The sequence below is a fragment of the Kogia breviceps genome, chromosome 7, assembly GCF_026419965.1.
Source record: "Kogia breviceps isolate mKogBre1 chromosome 7, mKogBre1 haplotype 1, whole genome shotgun sequence".
In the NCBI taxonomy this organism is placed as follows: domain Eukaryota; kingdom Metazoa; phylum Chordata; class Mammalia; order Artiodactyla; family Physeteridae; genus Kogia; species Kogia breviceps.
The window spans coordinates 8994994-9020726 of NC_081316.1; the positions used below are offsets into that span (position 1 = coordinate 8994994).

General features: G+C 45.9%; 1 protein-coding gene across 3 annotated transcripts; it reads left to right on the plus strand.

Annotated features, from left to right (window-relative positions):
- The first annotated feature begins 268 nt into the window (after positions 1-268).
- Positions 269-24777, plus strand: F2 (coagulation factor II, thrombin). Of its 3 annotated transcripts, none has more exons than XM_067037118.1 (14): positions 269-436; positions 811-974; positions 1669-1693; positions 1933-1983; positions 3425-3530; positions 3633-3769; positions 5432-5746; positions 6072-6200; positions 6294-6420; positions 6944-7111; positions 7644-7817; positions 8099-8280; positions 24288-24358; positions 24513-24777. In XM_067037118.1, the coding sequence occupies exons 1-14, from the start codon at positions 358-360 to the stop codon at positions 24654-24656; spliced, it is 1872 nt and encodes a 623-aa protein (XP_066893219.1). In that variant the 5' UTR covers positions 269-357; the 3' UTR covers positions 24657-24777. The 3 variants fall into 3 exon arrangements, with proteins under 3 accessions (XP_066893219.1, XP_066893220.1, XP_066893221.1); XM_067037119.1 differs by having other exon boundaries at positions 7644-7700; XM_067037120.1 differs by lacking the exons at positions 24288-24358; positions 24513-24777 and having other exon boundaries at positions 7644-7822; positions 8099-8210.
- The last annotated feature ends 956 nt before the right edge of the window (positions 24778-25733 follow it).

Consider the following 25733-nt stretch of genomic DNA (forward strand, 5'->3'; position numbering starts at 1 on the left):
AGACGAGGAAACAGACACACAGAGATCGAAACAACCATCACCGTGTGTTAGGGCTGGAAGGAGCCTCAGGAAGATCTTGTGACCCCACTGGCCCAAGTTCGCCTGTGTCTCTGAGAGGGAGGCGCTGGATGGAGGCTACGCTGGTCTTTGCTCTGGGACTTCCTCCCAGACCACCCATCCCTGGTCCCAGGAGGACCTGTCCTCCCAGATGGGGGGTGGGGGGGCAGACTATCTATCCACCTGTCCCCACGGCCCTGACCTGCTGACCTCTGCCTCCTGGCTGATTTCTTCATGTTGGTTCAACATTAACCCAGAGGGGTCAGGACAAGCCCTCAGAGTCCCGGGAGCAGACACACTATGGCGCACGTCCGAGGCCTGTGGCTACCCGGCTGCCTGGCCCTGGCTGCCCTGTTTGGCCTTGTGCACAGCCAGCATGGTAAGGGGGGCCTGGAAGCTGGGACAGGCTGGCGGGCTGGGATGTAGGCCCGTGGGCTGGGGTCCCCTGGCTCGACAGAGAGCACAGGGCCGGCCCCCAGGTGCCTCTCGGCTCGCTGTGTCCAGCTTAGGGAAGGAGCCAGGTGCTCAAGGGCTGGACAGACAGTGACTACTTCTCTCTTGCAATATGGGGGGTGGGCTGGGGGTGACCCATGAAAGGAGGGGGGCTAGTGGCGCAGCCTTTCAGGTCCTGCCACCATCCTAGACACCCCCTTTTGGGAAGCCAGCAGGCAGGCCAGGCTCGCTTCCTGCCCCCGTGGTGGCTGAGACAGCCTGGGCCCCTGAGGCCACTGCCCCATACCCCTTCTCCTGCAGTGTTCCTGGCCCCTCAGCAAGCACTGTCGCTGCTCCAGCGGGTCCGACGCGCCAACAGCGGCTTCCTGGAGGAGTGGTGGGAGGGCAACCTGGAGCGAGAGTGTGTGGAGGAGCGGTGCAGCCGTGAGGAGGCCTTCGAGGCCCTGGAGTCTCCCAGCGCCACGGTGAGGCCCCAGGGAGGGCGGGCCGGGGGTCTCCGCAGGGGCGCCAAGGAGGGAAGCGAGAGCATCACAGCTCTTTGTTGATAACCTCATCTCTGGCCCCGTTTCCCTGGGCTGCCCCGACGAGCAGCTCGGCCTTTCGAGGAGGCCCCAGTGCCTGGGCTATGTCAAGGCCCCAGGGTACGGTGAGGCTCCAGGACGTTGCGGGGCAGAGGGGCCTCCTCAGTCTTTAGACATCTGTCTCTGTTGGGATCTCTGGAGACCCTGGCCCTGGCCACATGGCCTCTCAGCTTTAGCTTTGCTGCTACTTCTGTGCCACCCTTGGGAGGTGGGTCTCTGGTCAGGCCTGGGCCTAGGCCTCAGTGTTCCAGGAGCCTTTTGCAGCTTTCCCTGCCCTGGGGCTCTGCCTGGGCCCCTCTTCTCCAGTGTACCCCACCCAGGGGAATCCCTTTCAATCTTGTCTGGCCGGGGGCGGGGTGGGGGGAAGGCGAGGAGCTCCCCTCTCCTCAGATACTCTTCTCCTCCGAGGGCTTGAGCTTTTAGAAGCAAAAGTAGAAAACTCTGCCACAGACCTCCCCGGAGCATGGCCAGGGTAAGGGAAAGGGGAAAGTATAAGGAGAAGACAGGAAGTTTACAAGAAACAAAACAAAACAAAACAGGATCCTATGGCAGCCTCACACTCAGCCTTGTTTTTCAGGACGCGTTCTGGGCCAAGTACACAGGTGAGTACTGGGAAGGGTTTGCTCCGGAAGGGGAGTCCTGGGAACCCGAGTTAGAGGGTGCCCCGCTCCAGAGAAATTTCTGATCCATCCGACCATCCATTCCTCCACCCACGCCGCTTTCCTTCCTTTCTTTCATACGCGTCCCTTTCAGATCTCCATTTCTGAATTTCGTCCCACCCTTCACTTGAACCTGTGCTATCCCTACCTCAATCTCAGTGGTGTTTCTGGGTCTTTTCCAGCGTGTGAGTCGGTGAGGAAACCTCGAGAAAAGCTCATTGAATGTCTGGAAGGTGAGGAACTGACACGAGGGGGTGGGGACAGGATAGGAGGGGGCAGCCTGGGAGAAGAGCCGAGTAGGGGTGGGGTAGGAGCTGTGGCCCAGGGGTGGTGGCCTCTAGCAGCTGACACTGCCTTTCTGTTCCTGCGGTCAAGGATGTGTCTTTGCACCTGGCTCTGTGCCCGGCAGTCAGTAAGACGATTAATATTGGAGGAACAAATGAATGCACGGGTAATGAAAGAATGTTTAAGGCCTCCTCCTCATCGGAGCCCCTGCCCGTGCCAATCAGTCTCCCCCGTGTCCCCAAGGCAGAGCTTCGATGATGTCACATTCTTTCTCCAAGACCTTGAGTGGCCCCGCATTGCCCCGAGAATAAAGCACAGGCTTCTTAGCCTAGTGAATTTTGCAGGTTCTGATCGTAACCTTCCCTTCAAGCCTTATCTCCCATTGCACCCACCCTGAATCCAGCCCCCCAGCTTGCTGACAGCAAGCACTTCTCTCAACAGGGCAAGATGTTTCTATATCCTGGCCCCTGCTTACATTATCATCTCCCCTGGAGCAGCTGTCAGTGCCTACTGAAAACCCCCCTGTCCTTCAAGAATTAGTTCAAATACCACCACCTTGCTGAGCCTTCAAGGTGCAGCCTCCTTCCTCCACAGCACTCTGAATACACCTTTAGTATGACAGTAGACCCCACAACATGGAACTCTTTAATCACACTGGCCATGCTTTCATTTGTTAAGTAATTTATTCAATAGACATTTCGCTAAGCTCCTGCTGTGTGTCAAGCTCTATGGTTGAGTGCTGGGGATTTTAAGAGAATCAGAGAGCTCACAGTTTCATCAGAAAACAAAAATACAAAACATCAAAGTAATTGATGGAAAAGTTCTGTTCCAGGTGCCAAGAGAATTCCAGGAGAGGGAGCATTTCGTGTGCTGGCAGAATCAAGGACTACTCCCCACAAGAAGGAGAGTTTTACTTGGATTTGTGGGATGCACTGATGAATAAATAGGAAAGCATTCCAAGGCAAAGGGGAGAGCACGTGCAAAGGCCCTTAGGCACGAGGAGCTAAGATAACAGGACACCTAGACCAGGGCCAGATTCGGAGAACCTTGTTCACTTTTTCATTCTGCTGGCTGTGAGGAGCCACTGAATATTAGCTCTATGAGGGCAGGGACCTACTTGACTATGACTGCCTTATTCATTGCTGTGTCCTCAGGACCTGGCATAGCGCCTGTCACACGGTTGTCACACAGTGGGCACTCAGTGAATATTTGGTGGCTACAGTTAAATGGATTGTAGAACTGCTGGGTACAGAGGAAGTGCCTGAGTAAATGCAGGTTAAGGGTCATGGACCAGAGGTAGCTTGGAGGGGATGGACCGATAGAGCTTTACTAGGAGAGAAGCGGGGACAAACCCTCAGTGTAGGAGACCTGGGCTGGGGGTCTCTGCAGGTAACTGTGCCGAAGGTCTGGGTATGAACTACCGAGGGAACGTGAGCTTCACCCGGTCAGGCATCGAATGCCAGCTGTGGAGGAGTCGCTACCCACATAAGCCAGAGTGAGTGATGGGCAGGCCTGTCTGCCAGGGGGCTGAGAACAGGGGGTGAGGAGACACTGGGGGTGGGGGAGACGCCTCCTGCTGAGCAATTTTCTGTTCCAGAATCAACTCTACCACCCACCCTGGGGCTGACCTGCAGGAGAACTTTTGCCGCAACCCAGATAGCAGCATCACCGGGCCCTGGTGCTACACTACGTTCCCCACTGTGCAGAGGGAAGAGTGCAGCATCCCTGTCTGCGGTGAGCTGGGGGAGATCAGGTGGGCACGGCCAAGGCCCGTGGGTCTTCCTGGGCCTGGCAGCACAGGACGGGAATCAAGACCCTGGCTCCCTTTGAGCTGGCGTTAGTTATTGACAACGTAATTGTGCTTGTTCGTGAGTGAAGTCAGGAGACCAGAGAGAGTTAGCTTCCAGCCTCCTCCCCTCCCTCCACAGCCTTTGCTTCCTTATGATCCAGGATGTGGCCCATTTTAAATATGCTTTACTTCCTGCTTGAGGCATTCTTCCATCCAGGAAGCCCTTCCTAACCATTTCAGTCCATGTATCCTTTGCCGAGCATCACAGAGCAAGCCTCGCACAGTCCAGCCCTGCATGATTCTGTCATCATTATTTCCCATGATGTGTCAGCCAGCTATAGCCATAATAGTGCTGCAAACCCCACAAAACCCACAAAATCACAAACAACCACAAAAGCTGGGGGGCATACACTGATAAGCATTTATTTCTTTTTTTTTAAGATTTTTTTTTTTTGATGTGGACCATTTTTAAAGTCTTTATAGAATTTGTTACAATATTGCTTCTGTTTTGGTTTTTTGGCTGCGAGGCATGTGGGATCTTAGCTCTCCGACCAGGGATCGAACCCACACCCCCTGTATTGCAAGGGGAGGTCTTAACCACTGGACTTCCGGGGAAGTCCCACATTTATTTCTTATGTGTCTGAGGTTCAGCTGGGGCGGCTCTGCTGATCTCAGCTGCACTCACTCATGCGTCTCTGGGGTCTAGGTGTAGGCTGGGCTTGGCTGGTGGCCCTCCGTCAAACAATGGGTCCAGCTGAGCTTGGCTCATTGTGTGGGTGGGTCCATGTCTGCTCCATGTGTACTCATTGTGGGGGGGGAGGCTGAAAGGCAGCAGCTTCTTCCACGGGGGCAGCAGGAATACCAAGCAGTGAGCAGACACACATCTTTAAGCCTAGGCTCAGAACTGGCAGAGTCAGCTCTGCCCACACGCCATTGGCCAAAGCAAGTCCCACGATCAAGGCCAAGGTCAAGAGGGGGACCTTTACACTTCTGCTTGTAAAATAACAGGGCAGAGGATGTGGATCCAGGTGGATCCAGTAGGAGTAAAGAATTAGTGCCAGTAACTCAATCTACCGAACATGGGTTGCTCTTCTTTGTCCTTCATGCATCCTTGTAGGACCCAAGGCGGGATGCTGGGGCCAGTCTTACAGCGAGTTGCCAATCATAGTAACAAAAACAGCTGCAGTTTACCAAGCCCCCACCCCTGAACACCTATGATAAATATGTTGCAGGTGTGCTGAAACTGACCTACTGCCTGTGCAGACATCCTCAGTGGATCCCAGCTATCTTTCCTACCGCGCCCTTGGGAAAGCACAGAATCCTTAAACTCCAGGCAGTCACTACCAATAGATTACAGATAGCGCAGGAGATGAAACCTGGTTACCATCTCTGGCTTATTATGCACCAGACACTTATGCCATATATTTTGTTTAAATCTCTCAATAACCCTGCAAAAACGCATGAGTAATCCCTTTTACAGGCAAGCAGACTGCAGCTCAGAGAGAAGTGGCTTGAGGTCTACAGGGTAAAGGCCGAAAGGCAGGGATTACATCCTGTCTGGCCCCACGTGTGGTCCACCCACTCTGCCCTGTTTCCTCACCCACCAGGCCAGGAGCGAGTCACTGTGGAGCCGACCCCAAACTCCAGAGACTTCAGCGGGAATCTGTCACCTCAGTCGGAAACGTGCATCCCTCATCGCGGCCAGGAGTACCAGGGGCACCTGGCAGTGACCACACAGGGGTCTCCCTGCCTTGCCTGGGCCAGCCAGAAGGCCAAGGCGCTGAGCAAGGACCAGGACTTCAACCCGGCTGTCCCACTGGTGGAGAACTTCTGCCGCAACCCAGACGGGGATGAGGAGGGCGCGTGGTGCTACGTGGCTGGGGAGCCTGGCGACTTTGAGTACTGCGACCTGGACTATTGCGGTGAGAGGGCAGGGCAGGGGGCCTGAGACAGAGGACGCAGCCTGGAGGGAATAACGAGAACAGTGCCTCCCCTGACCTAAGGCTTACCACTCACCAGTGAGTGCATTCATGACACCTGACACTAACCAGGTGGGCATAATCCTAGCTCCACCTTACCGCTGAGGAAACTGGGGCCCACGAGGTTTGGTTTCCTAGTAACGCAGGTGCGCCTGCGCTCTCAACCCTACACCAAACGACCTCCGCGGCTGCCTGGGGGCTTGGGGAGGTCGGAGGGTGGGCGAGGGTTGGCCTGGCCCAGCCGCAGCTGGTGTCTGGGTCCCTGCAGAGGAGCCGGTGGGTGAGGAGGCGAGATATGGGCCGGAGGAGGAACCGGATGCGCCCATAGAGGGACGCACCACTGAGGACAAGTTTCAGCCCTTCTTCAACGAGAGGACCTTCGGCGCCGGGGAGGCAGGTCAGGAGGCGGCCGGAGGGGCGCGGGGCCGCGGCATGGGGGCGGGGGCGGTGTTGCAGCGCTCGGCCCCTCACGGCCCCGCTGGCTCGGCAGACTGTGGCCTGCGGCCTCTGTTCGAGAATAAGTTGGTGCAGGACAAAACGGAACAGGAGCTGTTCGAGTCCTACATCGAGGGGCGCATCGTGGAGGGCCGGGATGCCGAGATTGGCCTGGCGCCCTGGTGCGTGCTCCCCGCTCCCACCGGCCCCTTCCGCGTCCGCATCCCGCGCCCCGGGAGACTCCTGCGCCCTCACAGGTCTAGGCTCCACAGACAACCTAGCCCAGCACCAACATCTCGTCGAACCCTCACAGCCACCTTTTGAGATTGGGTTTGCTGCTTCTCCAAAGCAGGTTGTGAAGCTGAGGGTCAGAGCGCTGAAGTACTCGCCCCTAAGTGGTGCTGCTAGTGAATGGGTTACACAGCAGGACTAGATTCCTGTTCCTCTGACCCCAGAGCTGTGCTAGGCTATGCCAACTCTGGCCTGGAAGAAGCTTGATGAGGGGAGGGGGCGGTGCAAAAAGCAGGTGGCAGCCCCGCGGTGTCACATACATGCCCCGGTCCCCAAGGACGGGAAAGTCAGGCTGGGGTCAGGGCCCAGCAGGGAGCCCTGTCCAGTTAGTTCTTAAACCTGGGACTTTGCGCTTGTAGGGCTGGTGGGGGGGCAGCCCTCGCACCTCCTAACGCTTCCCACTTCTTCTCCCAGGCAGGTGATGCTTTTCCGGAAGAGCCCCCAGGAGATGCTGTGCGGGGCCAGCCTCGTCAGTGACCGCTGGATCCTCACCGCTGCCCACTGTCTTCTGTACCCGCCTTGGGACAAGAACTTCACTGTGAACGACCTTCTGGTGCGCATTGGAAAGCACTCCCGCACCAGGTACAGAAGCGGGGGCCCGTGCATGTCTGGCAGGGGTCCGAGTCCTCCCGAGTGACCGCGAGGGGCTCTGGTGACTCTGGGCCACGAGGGACGTGTCTGTACATCTCCCACCGTAGGAAACCCGGTAGGCTCTGCTGTAAAGCCTCCGTGGCCCCGTCCTGACTCAAGCGTGGACCTGGGGACAGAGAAACTAAGCCTTTGCAGAGAGCAGAATCCTGGCCTGCCCTTAGCACCCTTCCAGGCACCAGGACACGGCCCAGGTGTGACCTCTGAGTAGAGGCTGTTTGGATTAGGGCCTACAGGCTGCGTCCCTCCCCCTACCTGCCTGGGCCGTTTGATCCCAAAGCTCTGGGCAACTTCAGGCCAGGAAGAAGCTGCCAGGCCAGGAGCTGGCCCTCTCCCCCTCACTGGTGGCCTGCTGGTTACCCTGACTCCCAGACCCTGAGGGCAGGCAGTTTTCTTCCTCGGGGAACCAGCTGCCCCTCATTGGGTGGCCTACAGCTTCTCCTTTTCTCCGCTGGGGTCTGCACAGCTATGAACGAGGGATTGAAAAGATCTCCCTGCTGGAAGAGATCCACATCCACCCCAGGTACAACTGGAGGGAGAACCTGGACCGGGACATCGCCCTGCTGAAGCTCAAGAAGCCCATCAGCTTCACCACATATGTCCACCCCGTGTGCCTGCCCGACAAGGAGACAGCAGCCAAGTGGGGTGGCCAGAAGGGCAGCCGTGGGGTGGCTGGGGGGGGGGGCAGCCGTGGGGACTGGCCCAGGGGTCGGGTGGTTGGGGGGCTGGCAGCTGAGCACCTGGGCTGGGTTCTGGGCCTGACTCTGACACCCTATTGCCTCGCCGAAGTTCCTTCCCTTTTCCAGGCCTCAGTGTCTTCCTGCACTCGTGTGTTAGGTTCAGGTCTCTACGGGATGGTGTTGGGCCCAGGAGGTTCCTAGACAGGTCTGTCCTCACTCAGTCCTTCTCCTTTCCCCAAAGGTTGCTCCAGGCTGGACACAAAGGGCGAGTGACGGGCTGGGGCAACCTGAAGGAGACGTGGACAAGCAATATTGCCGAGGTGCAGCCCAGCGTGCTGCAGGTGGTGAACCTGCCGATCGTGGAGCGGCCGGTCTGCAAGGCCTCCACCCGGATCCGCATCACCGACAACATGTTCTGTGCTGGTAAAGTCCCCTGGCGCATGGCTGGGCGGGCGGGAACAGCTGGGCCTCGGGTTGGCAGGATTGGGACACGTGAGTAGCACAGGCCTGGGTTCCAGTCCTGGCTCTATTCCATCAGGCTGTGTGAGGGTTGAGCGAGCTAGTGTATTTAAGGTGTTAGGCGTGGTGCTAGTCACCGGTCACGTGGTCAGTGTATGTGAGCCAGACACCAGCCCGAGGCCACGGGTGGAGGAAAAGCCATTCATTCATTCACTGGTTCAGCAAATATTTACTGAGTGCTCACTGCGGTCCAGGCAGTCTTCCAGGGTGTCCAACAAGGGCCCTAACCGACAGGGTCTCCTGTGTCTTCAGAGAGCTTTCTTCCTAGAAGGAGACTGTGTCAATAAGCAGATCTAGAATAGCAATCCGGACAGGAGAGAAATGAAGCTTGGTAAGGGAGTGAGAGATGGGGACGGGGCGATCGAGACAGAGTGGTTGCAGAAGGCCTCTCTGAGAAGTGATGTTTAAGCAGAGACGAGAAGACATGAAAGAGTGAGCCGGTCTAGAGGAAGTGCACTCCAGACTTGCGGGGACAGCAGGTACAAAGGCCCTGAGGTGGGAGCATGCTTGGCGTGTCTTAGGAGCAGCAGGGAGGCCTGGAGGGCAGTAAACACAGGAAGGGCAGCATTGGAAGAGGGGAGAGAGGTGGGCAGGCAGGGGATGGGTGCTTCCCTCAGGGCCTTCAAGGACTTTGGCTTTAATTGAGATAGGACATTATTGGAGACTTTGGGGCAGGTGAGTAAACGATCTAACTTAATTTTTAAATTTTTAAAAATTTTAGGTGATTTCAGACTCACAGAAAAGTTGCAAAAATAATTCAAAGAATTCCTTTATACTGTCGTCCAGATTCTGCCACCTCCTTTGTGTGTGTGTGTTGTGTGTGTGTGTATTTCTACACACACACATATACACACTATTTGAGACTAAATTGTACATATGTTGCCTTTTTTACCCATACACTTAAGTATTTCCAAAAAAACAGGGATGTTCTCTGCCATAACCACAGTGCATTTATTAAATCAAGAAATTAATAATGAAAAAAGAAATTAATAATGATATTAAAAAAACACATTTTGGGGCTTCCCTGGTGGCGCAGTGGTTGAGAATCCGCCTGCTGATGCAGGGGACACGGGTTCGCACCCCAGTCCGGGAAGATCCCACATGCCGCGGAGCGGCTGGGCCCGTGAGCCATGGTCACTGAGCCTGCGCGTCCGGAGCCTGTGCTCTGCAACGGGAGAGGACACAGCAGTGAGAGGCCCGCGCACCACCAAAAAAAACCCCAAAAAACCCACATTTTTCCCATCCAGGATCCAGTCCAGGATCACACATTGTACTCAGTTGTCAGTCTTTGTCTTTCATGATTTACACATATTTGACATGTATAGGTCAGTTATTCTGTAGATTGGCCTCAGTTTGGCTTTCTCTAAGGTTTCCTAATGATCAGATTCAAGCTAAGTGATGTTGTGTCCTTTTCAGGCATATGATGTCTCTGTCCCATAACTGGTGAGATTAACTCTGACCTCTTGGTTAAGGTGGTGTCTGCATCTGCCATGTTTCTCACTGTAAAGTTCTGTTTTCCTTTTTAAGACTAATAAATATCTTGTGGGGAGAAAGTTGAATACTGCCTGTCCAGTTTCTCATCAAATTCTTCTCCTAACTCTGGTAGCGGCCAAATGGTGATTTTCTAATTCTCTCATTCCTTCTACATTTATTGGTTACCATCTTATTGTAAGAAAGATTCTTTCACTCTGTCACTGTGGACTCATGGGTCCTTTCTTTAATGGCTGTAATTTGTTAATATCATTATTATAATGTTCAAATTATCCCAGGTTTGGCCAGTGGGAGTCAAAAAAAGAAAAAAACAACTTGGCTTCTGTGACTTTTGGCGATGTCCTGTCAATCTCTGAGTACTTTCTTACTTTCAGCGCAGCAAGATGTTCTAGGTTCATCCTACTTGCCTTCTGTGGTATTTATGGTATTTATTTATGGTATAAATGGTATTTAGAAACCAAGATCTGGGTGCCAGGGGTGCATGTTGTTACTGGGGTGTCATTGCTCCTAGGCCCTCTTAGCAGACAGAACTAGAAAATACATGTATTATGCATATACCTAAATCTATATCTATGTTCTTTCTATCTATTTATCTAAAACCATGAGATGACACTGAAACCTCCTATTGCAATGCAGTAGGATTTTTTTAAACATCTTTATTGGAGTATAATTGCTTTACCATGCTGTGTTAGTTTCTGCTTTATAACAGAGTGAATCAGCTATACGTATACACATATCCCCATATCTCCTCCTTCTTGTGTCTCCTGCCCACCCTCCCTATCCCACCCCTCTAGGTGGTCACAAAGCACTGAGCTGATCTCCCTGTGCTATGCAGCTGCTTCCCACTTGCTATCTATTTTACATTTGGTAGTGTATATATGTCCATGCCACCCTCTCACTTCGTCCCAGCTTACACTCCCCCCAACCCCATGTCCTCAAGTCCAGTCTCTACATCTGCGTCATTATTCCTGTCCTGCCCCTAGGCTCTTCATAACCATTTTTTCCCCTTTAGATTCCATATATATGTGTTAGCATATGGTATTTGTTTTTCTCTTTCTGACTTACTTCACTCTGTATGACAGACTCTAGGTCCATCCACGTCACTACAAATAACTCAATTTGGTTTCCTTTTATGATTGAGTAATATTCCATTGTATATATATATGTATCACATCTTCCTTATCCATTCCTCTGTCGATGGACACTTAGGTTGCTTCCATGTCCTGGCTGTTGTAAACAGAGCTGCAATGAACATTGTGGTACATGACTCTTTTTGAATTATGGTTTTCATATACCCAGTAGTGGGATTGCTGGGTCGTATGGTAGTTCTATTTTTAGTTTTCTAAGGAACCTCCATACTGTTCTCCATAGTGGCTGTATCAATTTACATTCCCACCAACAGTGCAAGAGGGTTCCCTTTTCTCCACACCCTCTCCAGCATTTATCATTTGTAGATTTTTTGATGGTGGCCATTCTGACTGATGTGAGGTGATACCTCATTGTAGTTTTGATTTGCATTTCTCTAATGATTAGTGATGTTGAGCATTCTTTCATGTGTTTGTTGGCCATCTGTATGTCTTCTTTGGAGAAATGTCTATTTAGGTCTTCTGCCCATTTTTGGATGCGGTTGTTTGTTTTTTTGATATTGAGCTGCTTGTAAATTTTGGAGATTGGTCCTTTGTCAGTTGCTTCGTTTGCAAATATTTTCTCCCATTCTGAGGGTTGTCTTTTCTCTATGCCTACTTTCTGGAAGGTTTTTTATCATAAATGGGTGTTGAATTTTGTCAAAAGCTTTTTCTGCATCTATTTGATATCATATGGTTTTTCTCCTTCAATTTGTTAGTATGTTCTATCACATTGATTGATTCGCGTATATTGAAGAATCCTTGCATTCCTGTGATAAACCCCACTTGATCATGGTGTATGATCCTTTTAATGTGCTGTTGGATTCTGTTTGCTAGTATTTTGTTGAGGATTTTTGCATGTATGTTTATCAGTGATATTGGCCTGTAGTTTTCTTTCTTTGTGACATCTTTGGCTGGTTTTGGTATCAGGGTGATGGTGGCCTCGTAGAATGAGTTGGGGAGTGTTCCTCCCTCCTGCAATGCAATAGGATTAATTTTAGCTTCTCCCTTTCCACATTTGTAATAGTCTCTGTTGATAATGAGAAACCTGACTCCTATTATCTGTAATGTATTTATTTATTTGGTTAATACAAGAATACACAGTTTGATGGGCTTCCCTGGTGGCGCAGTGGTTGAGAGTCGCCTGCCGATGCAGGGGACACGGGTTTGTGCCCCGGTCCGGGAAGATCCCACATGCCGTGGAGCGGCTGGGCCCGTGAGCCATGGCCGCTGGGCCGTACCGCAAAAAAAAAAAGAATACACAGTTTGAAAATCACTCATCCATGGCTGTGAAAAATAATCCTACAAGATAGAGTTTAGCATTTCTTCATGGTTGTTTCTGTTTTTAGCCTGTATATATATATATATATATATATATATATATATATATATATATATATATAAATATATATATATATATATATATATATATATAGTCACAGTACTGTGTCTAAAAGTAACTTGGGTAATTATTACCCCCTTCCCTGTGTTACTTATTTAAAATACAGTTAGGCTCATTTGTTTCATGATTGTATTCAATTTTGGGTCCTCCCTCCCATCTTTGTTGTTTTTACTTGTTTATTTTTGGACTATAGGCATACCTTGTTTTATTATGCTTTGCTTTATTACATATTTTTATTTTATTTAAATGTAGTTGATTTACAATATTATATTAGTTTCAGGTGTACAACATAGTGATTTAATGTTTTTATAGATTATACTCCATTTAAAGTTATTACAAAATAATGGCTGTATTACCTGTTCAATATATCCTTGTGACTTATTTATTTTATACATAGTAGTTTGTGTCTCTTAATCCCCTAGCCCTATCTTGCCCCTCCCCACTTCCCTTTCCCCACTGGTAACTACTAGTTTGTTCTATCTGTGAGTCTGTTTCTGTTTTGCTATATTTATTCATTTGTTTTATTTTTTAGATTCCACATATAAGTGATAACACAGTATTTGTTTTTCTCACTCTGACTTATTTCACTAAGCATAGTACCTCTGGGTCCGTCCGTGTTGTTGCAAATGGCAGAATTTCATTATTTTTTATGGCTGAGTAATATTTATTATATATATATGTATATGTACATATACCGCATCTTCTTTATTCATTCATCTGTTGATGGACACTTAGGTTTGTGCTTTGCATTATTGCCCTTCCCAGATATTGGTGTTTTTTTTTTACAAATTGAAGGTTTGTGGTAATCCAGCATCAAGGAAGTCTATCAGCGCCATTTTTCCAACAGCATTTGCTCACTTCATGTTTCTGTGTCACATTTTAGTAATTCTTACAATGTGTCAAATTTTTGCATTAATTATGATATTTGTTATGGTGAACTGTGATCAGTGATCTTTGATGTTACTATTGCAATTGTTTTGGGGCATCATGAACTATGCCAAAACAGCAAACTGTGTGTTCTGACTGCTCCACCAACCAGCCATTCCCCCATCTCTGTCTCTTTCCTGAGGCCTCTCTATTCCCTGAGACACAACAATATTGAAATTAGGCCAATCAGTAACCTTACAATGTAAGGATACTAAGTGTTCAAGTGAAAGGAAGAGTTGCATGTCTCTCATTTTAAATAAAAAGCTAGAAGTGATTAAGCTTAGTGAGCAAGGCATGTCTAAAGCCAAGACACGCCAAAAGCTAGGCCTCTTGTGTCAAACAGTTAGCCACTCTGTAAATGCAAAGGAAAAGTTCTTGAAGGAAATTTTGTTTGTTTGTTTGTTTTTGTTTTTTTGTTTTTGTGTGTGTGTGTGTTACGCTGGCCTCTCACTGCTGTGGCCTCTCCCGTTGCAGAGCACAGGCTCCGGACGCGCAGGCCCAGCCCCAGCGACCACGGCTCACGGGCCCAGCTGCTCCATGGTATGTGGGGTCCTCCCGGACTGGGGCACAAACCCGCGTCCCCTGCATCGGCAGGCGGACTCTCAACCACTGCGCCATCAGGGAAGCCCTTGAAGGAAATTTAAAAAAAAATTTTTTTTTCTTCATTAGAGAGTTTAATTTATTTTTAAAAATTTTTTAAAATTAATTTCTTGAAGGAAATTAAAAGTGTTATCCTAGTGAATACATAAATAAGAAAGCAAAACAGCCTTATTGCTGATATGAAGAAAGTTTTAGTGGTCTGGATGGAAGATCAAATCAGCCATAACATTCCCTTAAGCCAAAACTTTGAAGCTAGCAGAGATGGATTCATGAGGTTTAGGGAAAGAAGCTGTCTTCATAATAGAAAACTACAAGGTAAAGCAGCAAGTTATCCAAAAGATTTAGCTAAGATAATTCATGAAAATGACTATACTAAACAACTGGTTTTCAGTGTACACAAAGCAGCCTTATATTGGAAGGAGATGCCATCTAGGGCTTTCATAGGTGGAGAGGAGAAGTCACTGCCTGGCTTCAAAGCTTTAGAGGACAGGCTGGCTCTTTTGTTAGGGGCTGATACAGCTGGCGACTTAAAAGTTGAAGCCAGTGTTCATTTACCATTCTGAAAATCCTAGGGCCCTTAAGAATTACGCTAACTCTCCTCTCCCTGTGCTCTCTAAATGGAACAACAAAGCCTGATGACAGCACATCTGTTTACAACATAGATTACTGAATATTTTAAGCCCACTGTTGAGACCTACTGCTCAGAAAAAAAAAAGATTCCTTTCAAAATATTCCTTCTCATTGACAATGCACCTGGTTACCCAAGAGCTGTGATGAAGGCATACCACAAGGTTAATGTTGTTTTCATGCCTGCTAACACAACATCCATTCTGTAGCCCATGGATTAAGGAGTAATGTTTTCTTTCAAGTCTTATTATCTTAATGAATACATTTCATAAGGCTAAAGCTGCCATAGATAGTGATTCCCCTGATGGATCTGGGCAAAGGAAATTGAAAACCTTCTGGAAAAGATTCACCATTCTAGATGCCATTAAGAACATTTGTGATTTCAATGGAACAGAATAGAAAGCCCAGAGATAAACCCACACACCTATGGTCAAGTAATCTATGACAAAGGAGGCAAGGATATACAGTGGAGAAAAGACAGTCTCTTCAGTACGTGATGCTGGGAAAACTGGACAGCTACATGTAAAAGAATGAAATTAGAACACTCCCTAACACCGTGCACAAAAATAAACTCAAAATGGATCAGAGACCTAAATGTAAGACCAGACACTATAAAACTCTTAGAGGAAAACATAGGAAGAACACTCTTTGACATAAATCACAGCAAGATCTTTTTTGATCCACCTCCTAGAGTAATGGAAATAAAAACAAAAATAAACAAATGGGACCTAATGAAACTTCAAAGCTTTTGCAAAGCAAAAGAAACTACAATCAAGATGAAAAGACAGCCCTCAGAATGGGAGAAAACATTTGCAAACGAAGCAACGGACAAAGGATTAATCTCCAAAATATATAAATAGTTCATGCAGCTCAATATGTAAAAAAGCTCAATATTTAAAAAAGCAAACAACCCAATCCCAAAATGGGCGGAAGACGTAAATAGACATTTCTCCAAAGAAGACATACAGATGGCCAAGAAGCACATGAAAAGCTGCTCAGCATCACTAATTATTAGAGAAATGCAAATCAAAACTACAGTGAGGGGCTTCCCTGGTGGCGCAGTGGTTGAGAGTCCTCCTGCCGAAGCAGGGGACACGGGTTCGTGCCCCAGTCCGGGAGGATCCCACATGCCGCGGCGTGGCTGGGCCCATGAGCCGTGGCCGCTGGGCCTGCGTGTCCGGAGCTTGTGCTCCGCGACGTGACAGGCCCATGTACCGCAAAAAAAAAAAAAAAAACAAAAACAACAACAACAACAGTAAAACTACAGTGAGGTATCATCTCACACAAGTTAGAATGGGCATCATCAGAAAATCTACAAACAACATCTGCTGGAGAGGGTGTGGAGGAAAAGGGAACTCTCTTGCACTGTTGGTGGGAATGTAAATTGATAACAGCCACTAATGGAGAACAGTGTGGAGTGAAGGTTCTTTAAAAAGCTGAAAATAGAACTACCATATGACCCAGCAATCCCACTACTGGGCATATACCCAGAGAAAACCATAATTTCAAAAAGACACATGCACCGCAATGTGTGCAGCACTATTTACAATAGCCAGGTCATGGAAGAAACCTCAATGCCCATCGACAGATAAATGGATAAAGAAGATGTGGTACATATAGACAATGGAATATTAGCTGTAAAAAGAAACAAAATTGGGTCCTTTGTAGAGCCATGGATGAATCTAGAGACTGTCATACAGAGTGAAGTCAGTTGGAAAGAGAAAAACAAATACCGTATATTAACGCATATATGTGAAACCTAGAAAAATGGTACAGATGAACTGGTTTGCAGGGCAGAAATAGAGACACAGATGTAGGGAACAAAGGTATGGATACCAAGGGGGGAAATTGGCGGGGGTGATGGTGATGGTGTGATGAATTGGGAGATTGGGATTTACATATATACACTAATATGCATAAAATAGATAACTAATAAGAACCTGCTGTATAAAAAAATAAAATTCAAATAGTCAAAAAAAAAGAACATTTGTGATTTCATGGAAAGAAGTCAAAATATCAACATGAACAGGAGTTTAGAAGAAGTTGTTCCAACCCTCATGGATAACTTTGAGGGGTTCAAGACATCAGTGGAGGCAATAACTGCAGATGTGGCGAAAATAGCCAGAGAACTAGAATTAGAAGTGGAGCCTGAAGATGTGACTGAATTGCTGGCATCTTATGATAAAACTTTTAACAGATAAGGAGAAAGTGGTTTCTTGAGATGGACTCTACTGCTGGTAAAAATGCTGTGAAGATTGTTGAAATGACAGCAAGGGATTTAGAACATTACGTAAACTTAGTTGATAAAGCAGTGGTAGGGTTTGAGAGGATTGACTCCTAGTTTGAAGGAAGTTCTTCTGTGGGTAAAAGGCTGTCAAATAGCACCGCATGCTGCAGAGAAGTTGTTCTTGGAAGGAAGAGTCCATCCGTGGGGAAAACTTCTTTGTTGTCTTATTTTAAGACGTCGCCACGGCCACCCCACCTTCAGCAGCACCACCCTGATAAGTCAGCAGCCATCCACATGGAGGCCAGGCCCTCCACCAGCAAAAAGATTACAATTTGCTGGAGGTTCAAACGATGGTTAGCAGTTTTTAGCAACAAAACATTTTTTTTTATTAAGGTGTAGTTGATGTACAATGAGTTTTAGGTATACAACATAATGAATCACAGTTTTAGAGGTAATATTCCATTTATAGTTATAAAATATTGACACTATTCCCTGTTTGTACAGTATATCCTTGTAGATTATTTATTTTATACATAGTAGTTTGTATGCAACAAAATATTTTTAAATTCAAGTATGTTCATATATATTTTTTATTCATTTATTTAGTTACTTTTGGCTGCGTTGGGTCTTCGTTGTTTCACGCGGGCTTTCTTTAGTTGTGGTGAGCGGGGACTACTCATTGCAGTGGCTTCTCTTGTTGCAGAGCATGGGCTCTAGGCGTGCGGGCTTCAGTAGTTGTGGCTTGTGGGCTCTAGAGCGCAGGCTCAGTAGTTGTGGCGCACGGGCTTAGTTGCTCCGCAGCATGTGATATCTTCCTGGACCAGGGAATCGAACCCATGGCCCCTGCATTGGCCGGCGGATTCTTAACCACTGCACCACCAGGGAAGTCCTGTATATATTTTTTGACATAATGCTATTGCACTCTTAATAGACTATAGTATACTGTAGACATAAAGTTTATATGCACCAAGAAACCAAAAAATTCATATGACTTGCTTTATTGTGGTGGTCTATAACCGAACCCACGGTATCTCCAAGGTGGGCCTGTATTAACATGGTCTAACACTCAGATTCTTTATACAGGTACACTCAGAGAATGATACTCCCCTTTTCCTCCTGTCCTGTTCCCACCTCCTTCCTTTCCACCCCATTTCCACCCAGGCCCTGCAGTTAACCAATGTCAGTACTTTGAGGTTTATTCTTCTTCTGTTTCTTTTTGCACAAATGAGCAGACACATGTATATTTTCTTATTTTTCTTTTTTCACAGAGTAGCATAGTATAGATATTCTTTTGTATTTTGCTTTTTTAACCTAATGTATCCTGGAAATTCATTCTATTTTGGTTATAGAGCTTTTCCTTATTGAAAAAAAATTTTATATGTCTGTGAGTCTGTTTCTGTTTTGTAAATAAGTTCATTAATATCATTTCTTACGATTCCACATGTAAGTGATATCATATGATGTTTGTCTTGGTTTGACTTACTTCATTTAGTATGATAATCTCAGGTCCATCCATGTTGCTACAAATGGCATTATTTCACTTTTTTGTGGCTGAGTAATATTCCATTGTGTGTGTGTGTTCATGTGTGTGTGTGTGTATATATATACATATATATATGTATATATATACACACACACGCACATCTTATATCATCTATATCCATTCATAGAGAACAAACTCACCACACAAACTTCCTGTTGGTTACCAAAGGGGAAAGGAGAGGGGAGGGATAAATTAGGAGTTTGGGATTAGCAGATACAAACAACTATATATAAAATAGGTAAATAACAAGGTCCTACTGTATAACACAGGGAACTATATTCAATATCTTGTTATAAACTATAATAGAAAAGAATATGAAAAAAATATATGTATAACTGAATCACTGCTGTACACCAGAAACTAATACAGCATTGTAAATCAACTATATTTCAATAAAAAAGAAACTTTTATAGTCACATTAGGAGGATGTATGATAGTGTCTTCAACCATTTTCTGTGTATGGGTATTTAGATTTCCAATATTTTGTAATTGAACATCTTTTTATATGCTTAATGACCATTTTTATATCTTTTTTTGTGAATTGTCTGTTCATGTTTTTTTTTTTTTTTAAATTTATTTATTTATATTTGGCTGTGTTGGGTCTTCGTTTCTGTGCGAGGGCTTCCTCCAGTTGTAGCAAGCGGGGGCCACTCTTCATCGCGGTGCGCAGGCCTCTCACTATCGCAGCCTCTCCCATTGCGGAGCACAGGCTCCAGACGCGCAGGCTCAGTAATTATGGCTCACGGGCCTAGTTGCTCCACGGCATGTGGGATCTTCCCAGACCGGGGCTCGAACCCGCGTCCCCTGCATTGGCAGGCAGATTCTCAACCACTGCGCCACCAGGGAAGCCCGTCTGTTCATGTTTTTATGTTCCATTTTTTTGTCCCTCTCCCATTATTTTTTTAAAAATTAATTAATTTATTTGTTTTTGGCTGTGTTGGGTCTCTGTTGTTGCGCACGGGCTTTCCCTAGTTGCGGCGAGTGGGGGCTACTCTTCATTGCAGTGTACAGGCTTCTCACTGTGGTGGCTTCTCTTGTTACAGGGCCTGGGCTCTGGGCACATGGGCTCAGTACTTGTGGCTCGCGGGCTCTAGAGTGCAGGCTCAGTAGTTGTGGCACACCGGCTTAGTTGCTCCGCGGCATGTGGGATCTTCCCAGACCGGGGATTGAACCCATGTCCCCTGCATTGGCAGGCGGATTCTTAACCACTGTGCCACCAGGGACGTCCGTCCCATCATTTTTAAAGAGTTCTTCATATGTTAGTGATATTAGGCCTCTATTTGTGATATACTTTGCAAATATTTTCTTCCAGTTTATTTTTCTTTATCCTTTATTATTTTTTGGCCATTGAATTTTTTTATGTAGTCAAATTTATTAATCTTTCATTTTACTGCACCTGGATTTTGAGTCAGAGTTAAAAGAACCTTCCTTATACCCCGGTCATAGAGAGATTCACTCATAATTTCTTCTAGTACTTGGTTTCATTTTTCTACACTCAGATCTCTGAGTCATTTGGAGTTTATTCTTGCATGCGATGTAAAGTATGGATCTAATTTATGTTTTTCTAAATGGCTAATAAGCTCTCTCTGTACTATTTATTAAAATCTCTGTCTTTGGGGACTTCCCTGGTGGCACAGTGGTTAAGAATCCACCTGCCAATGCGGGGGACATGGGTTCGAGCCCTGGTCTGGGAAAATCCCACATGCTGCAGAGTAACTAAGCCCTTGCGCCACAACTACGGACCCTGTGCTCTAGAGCCTGTGAACCACAACTACTGAGCCTGCGAGCCGCAGCTGCTGAAGCCTGTGCGCCAAAAGCCCATGCTCGCAACAAGAGAAGCCACCGCAATGAGAAGCCCGCACACTGCAACAAAGAGTAGCCCCTGCTTGCCGCAACTAGAGAAAGCCCACATGCAGCAACGAAGACCCAATGCAGCCAAAAATAAATAAATAAATTTTAAAAAATACTAAAGGAAAAAAAAATTCTGTCTTTGTCCCAGTAATTTGAGATGTTGCCTTTATCCCATACTAGGTTTCTATGTGTGCCTAAGTCTGTTTCTGGATATTCTGTTTGGTTCTTCTGGTCTGTTGTCTATTCTGTTAAAATGTTGTCTTGTTTTCATTATAGAGGCTTTAGAGTATGTTTTAATATCTAGTAGAGCTTGTCTTCTCTTGTAGTTTTTATTTTCCAGTGTTTTCCTGGCAACTCTTGCATGTTTGATTTTCCACATGAATTTTAGTATCAACTTATCTAGCTCTATAAAAAACTTGTGGGTATTTTTATTGGGATTACATTAAAGTTATAAATTAAATTAGGGAGAATTGACTTCTTTTTGATATTGAGCCATTCTATCCAAGGACAAGAAATGTCTTTCAGTTTGTTCAAGTCTATATTGTATCTTGTGCTACAGTGTCTTTTCTTATGGTTTTTTTCCTCCTTGGCACCTTATTTTATATATTTGTGTTTTCTTCCTTATTTTTCTTGAGTAAATTAGCTAGTGATTGGAAACAAACAAAATACCTAAGAATTTGACTTATTAATTAGGCTTATTATGTTTCTATTTTGTACCTCATTAATTTCTGCTTTGATCTTAATTTTTTTCCCTTATACTTCCTTTTGGTTCACTTTGCTGTTCTTTTTCTAAAAGCTTTTTGAGCTGCCAATTTGGTTAATTTATTTTTTATTTTATTTTATTTTTAAAATGTATTTATTTGGTTGCGCAGGGTCTTAGTTATGGCTCGCCGGCTCCTTAGTTGTGACACACCGGCTCCTTAGTTGTGGCATGTGAACTCTTAGTTGTGGCATGCATGTGGGATCTAGTTCCCTGACTAGGGATTGAACCCAGGCCCCTTGTATTGGGAGCTCGGAGTCTTATCTGCTGCACCACCAGGGAAGTCCCTGGTTAATTTATTTTTGATCTTTAATTTTTACTGAGTAGGGCTATGAATGGAAAACACCATTCATGGAAAACGCTATGTTTTTTTGAATTATTGAATTATGTTTTAATTATTATTATTTTTAAAGAAACTAATTTCAGTAAAATTTCCAGATGGGAGGGCCCTTTAGCATTTTGATTTTCAGTTTTGCCGCATTATAATCCAGGAATATAGTTGTAATATTTCTACTTTATGGAACTGATTTTTCTGAGAACCGTTTGATCAATTTCTGTGAATGTACATGGGTGCTTGAGGTGTGTAGATGTGTTCTCCTTTATCCACGTGTAAAATTCAGTATATATATATATATATATATACACATAAATGTACCTTATCAGTTGTTATTTAGGTCATTTATATCCTTGTTTATTTTCAGTTCACTTGATATGTCTTGTACTGAGTTTGGTGTGTTGAATTCTATTATTAATGTATTTCTGTCTATCTCCTTTCATCATTTATAGTCTTTTACTTTATAAAGGCAGTTGCTGTGTTATTTGGTGCAGATATTTATAACTGTTAATTATTCATTGTGAATTGTGGCTTTTAGCACTAAAAGTGTCCTTCTTTATTTTCAACTTCAGCTTCACTGTCCCTGCTCTCTTTTTGTTTCCATTCTCCTGATATACTTTTGTCCATCCCTTTAACTTTAGCCTCTATGAATCACTTTGTTTTGTCTCATATATAGCATCGTTGAGTCTTGCTTTGTGAGTCAAATTAAAAATCTTTTTGTTTTTTAAAAAGTGAGTTAAGCCCATTCATATTTATTGATATGATTAATAGAATTAGTATCTCATAAGATTTTGTTATTTTTATGTATATTATGTTTCATTTACGGTGTTTTTTCCCTGTGTGATCTTTTCTTTACTTTTCAAATAATTTCATATATTTAGTAAGGTTTGCATTTTTGTTCTCATTATCTTTGGTCTTACACCTTTTTGAAATGCCCTTAGTTTCTTATATTCTTCTAGTTGTTACAATCAGTGAGTTTACTTTCCTCTTTCTCTTCTCCTCTCATACGTTTAGTTGTATTTTTTCTACTTGTCAGACAGTTAATCAGTCCTTTTGCTGAAGCATTCATCTCCTGGTTGGATGAAGCTTGTCTATTAGTCGATTTTTCAAGAAGGGTTATGGGTATAGAATTTCCTGAGTTTTTACGTGTTTATAACTGGTTTTCTGTAGCCTTGACATCTGAAGCTCAGCATGATTGAATATAAAATCCATGGTTCACATTTTCCTTCCTTGAATTTTTTGAAAATATAGCTTTATCGTTGCTTGCTTTGTATGTTGTTTTTGAAATCTGATGCCAGTGTAATTCTTTTGCTCTTATAAGGGAGTTGGGTTTTTTGCTTGGAGGCGTTGAAGGTTTTTTCTTCGTCTTTGAAGTCTCAGTTTTTTTAGGATACATCTCAGAGTTCAGTGTTACAGATCAGCTTTGCCAGGTTCCCAGTGGATCCTTTCAATATGCACATCCAATCTTTTATTTCTCTGAAGTTTTCTTGGACTATAATATACATATTAATTCTGTTCCATTGCGTTCTTTTTCTTCTTGAGGGACTCATTTCTTTACTCTGAGTTCCATTTCGACCACTTTCTGCTTTTAATTACTTCCCATTGTTTTGTCCATTTGTTTTTTTATTTTTATTTTTGGCTGCATCAGGTCTTAGTTGCAGCACACAGGATCTTCATTGCGGTACGCGGGCTCTCTAGTTGAGGCACGCGGGCTCAGTAGTTGTGGCGTGCGGGCTTCGTTGCCCCACAGCATGTGGGATCTTAGTTTCCTGACCAGGGATCAAACCTGCGCCCCCTGCATTGCAGGAAGGATTCTGTACCACTGGACCACCAGGGAAGTCCCTGTCCATTTATTTTTAATTTTTGAATTAAAATATTTTTTGATTTATTTTGATTTATTTTTGGCTGGGTTGGGTCTTTGTTGCTGCGAGCGGGCTTTCTCTAGTTGCGGCGAGTGGGGGCTACCCTTTGTTGCGGTGCGCAGGCTTCTCATTGCAGTGGCCTCTCCCGTTGCGGAGCACGGGCTCTAGGCGGGTAGGCCTCAGCAGCTGTGGCACGCAGGCCCAGCAGCCATGGCTCGCGGGCTCTAGACACGGGTTCAACAGTTGTGGTGCACGGGCTTAGTTGCTCCACATCATGTGGGATCTTCCCAGACCAGGGCTTGAACCCGTGTCCCCTGCATTGGCAGGCGGATTCTTAACCACTGTGCCACCAGGGAAGTCCCTAATTTTTGAATTTCTGATTCATTCTTTTTCATGTACCAAAAATTTGCTTGAGGATATTTAATTCAGTTAGTTTTCTTGTTTCATGGCTGTGTTTGGGAAAGAATTTTTGTTAGCTGAGGTATTTTTGTTCTTACTGTTTTCCTATAGTATCTTGGTATAGATCTACTTGCTTTTCATCTATTTAATCTATTCATTTTGTAGATTTGGGGTTATTTACAAGATTCCTAATTCATTGCATCCACTTCTTTGATCTAGTGGATATTTTTCCCTCCTCATCTCCCCACAAGTTTTGATATTAGATGCACAGTTAGATAAAGCGGTTTGAAGTTTGGGTGTTCTCTGTATTCGTTACGTTGAAGGTGTGGTTTTTGTGTAGCTTTGTTGTTGTTCTTCATGTTGTTTGTGGAGGATATGTGGGGATATTTGGCTAAAGGTAACTGCCATAATTCTCATTATTCTCTCACCTGTCAGTTTAATGTGTTTTTTTTAAGTCATTCTGCTTATTGGGTGGAGAATGGATTGTAGGCAGCAAAAGTAGAACTAGGGAAACAAGTGGTTCAGGGGAGAGGTGGATGTGATGGGACCAGGTGTAGAAGTGGTGAGGAGTGGTTGGATTGGGGATGTATGCTGAAGATTGAGCTGGCAAGGTTTGCCTAAGAGTTGGACGTGTGGGGTGAGGAAATGAGCAGAGTCAAGGATGGCTAGGAGTCCGTGGACACTCACCAGCGGTATCTCTTGAAGGGGAGAGTGGCTGGAGTGCAAGCTCTACGCCTCCCTGAGTACTGCTGTTCTCTCTCAAGGTTACAAGCCTGGTGAAGGGAAACGAGGGGATGCTTGTGAAGGCGACAGTGGGGGACCCTTTGTCATGAAGGTAAGCTGAGTTCCCAGAAGGCCAGGAGCTGGTGGGTAGATCCTTCTGGGGTGGATGAGGAGGGACCCAAGTTTTCAGAAACAACTGTTTGACAGGGTAATACTGACACTACCTTGGACTTGACTCTATTGGACATCCCATGTTTCTTCCTCAGAGCCCCTTTAACAACCGCTGGTATCAAATGGGCATCGTCTCATGGGGTGAAGGCTGTGACAGGGATGGAAAATATGGCTTCTACACACATGTGTTCCGCCTGAAGAAGTGGATACAGAAGGTCACTGAACGGTTTGGAAGTTAGGGGGCCACCCACATTCTACGCTGCTCACTGCAAAAATCCCAGAAGCCAGTCCAGTGAAAGAATTATTTTTGTGGCTTGTTCCTAAAACTACATTTCTCAATAAAAGTGACTCTATCAATGAGCTTCAGCGCTCACAGTGCTGTTCATGGGTAGCGCAGGAAGAGCCAGTCCTACTACTGGACACGCAGGACTTGAAGAATCCACCACCCCTAGAACAGGGTCCAGTGAGAGGGGAGATGGTAGCCTGAATTTATGAGCATTTCACATGTTCCAGCCTTGGGGCTTTAATAGATTATTTCATTTAATCCTCACAAAAGGTAGTAAACTGAGACTTGGAGAAGTTCCTTGTCCAAGGTCACATGGCTAAGAAGGGTCAAAGTCTGACTTGAAATATAGGAGATACTGAAGCCTGTGCTTTTAGCCACCCTAGGCTGTGAAGAGCTGTTCTGGGACCAGAGAAGAGGCTGGAGGAGGGTAGGCTAGTGAGGCGGGGAGTAGTTACATTTCTTACGTTATTAAAATATCCGATCTGTGCCACCCAAGGGCTCAGTATTTAGTGTCTTCACTTGTGAGGGTTGTGGGATAGCAGTTCTGAGTAGGGGCCCTAGCACCAGACTGCCTGGGTTCATATTCTGGCTCCAGCCCTAAAAGGGCTAATCACGGGAACTTCCAGGTGGTCCAGTGGTTAGGACTCTGCACTTCTAATGCCAGGGTTCCATCCCTGGTCAGGGAACTAGGATTCCACAAGCCACGCAGCATGACCAAAGGAAAAAAAAAAAAAAAGGGGTGGTGGTGGCGGATAACAATGGTTAAGTCACTTGACCTCCCTGAGCCTCGGTTCCCTTACCTATAAGATGTATATAATGACATTACTTACTTAATAAGGTTTTGAGGATTAAATGAGGCCATTTGCATGTGTACTTAGCAAAATGCCTGGTATCTGGTCAGCCCTCCGTTAAGCAGCTGCTGCTTTTATTCTCACTGCTGCCTGGCGTGGTGAAAGTTCCTCTGCCCCTTCCCACTTCCCTGTCTGGTCTCTGAAATAGCATAGTGTTGGAGTTGCTGCTTCCTGGAGTT

What these genes read in the sequence shown, in the direction of transcription:
- F2 (XM_067037118.1), top strand. Translation starts at nt 358, where the DNA reads ATGGCGCACGTCCGAGGCCTGTGGCTACCCGGCTGCCTGGCCCTGGCT. An exon ending in GTTCTGGGCCAAGTACACAG is followed by an intron (nt 1,694 to 1,932) that starts GTGAGTACTGGG and finishes GGTCTTTTCCAG; the next exon opens with CGTGTGAGTCGGTGAGGAAA. An exon ending in GTGCAGCATCCCTGTCTGCG is followed by an intron (nt 3,770 to 5,431) that starts GTGAGCTGGGGG and finishes CTCACCCACCAG; the next exon opens with GCCAGGAGCGAGTCACTGTG.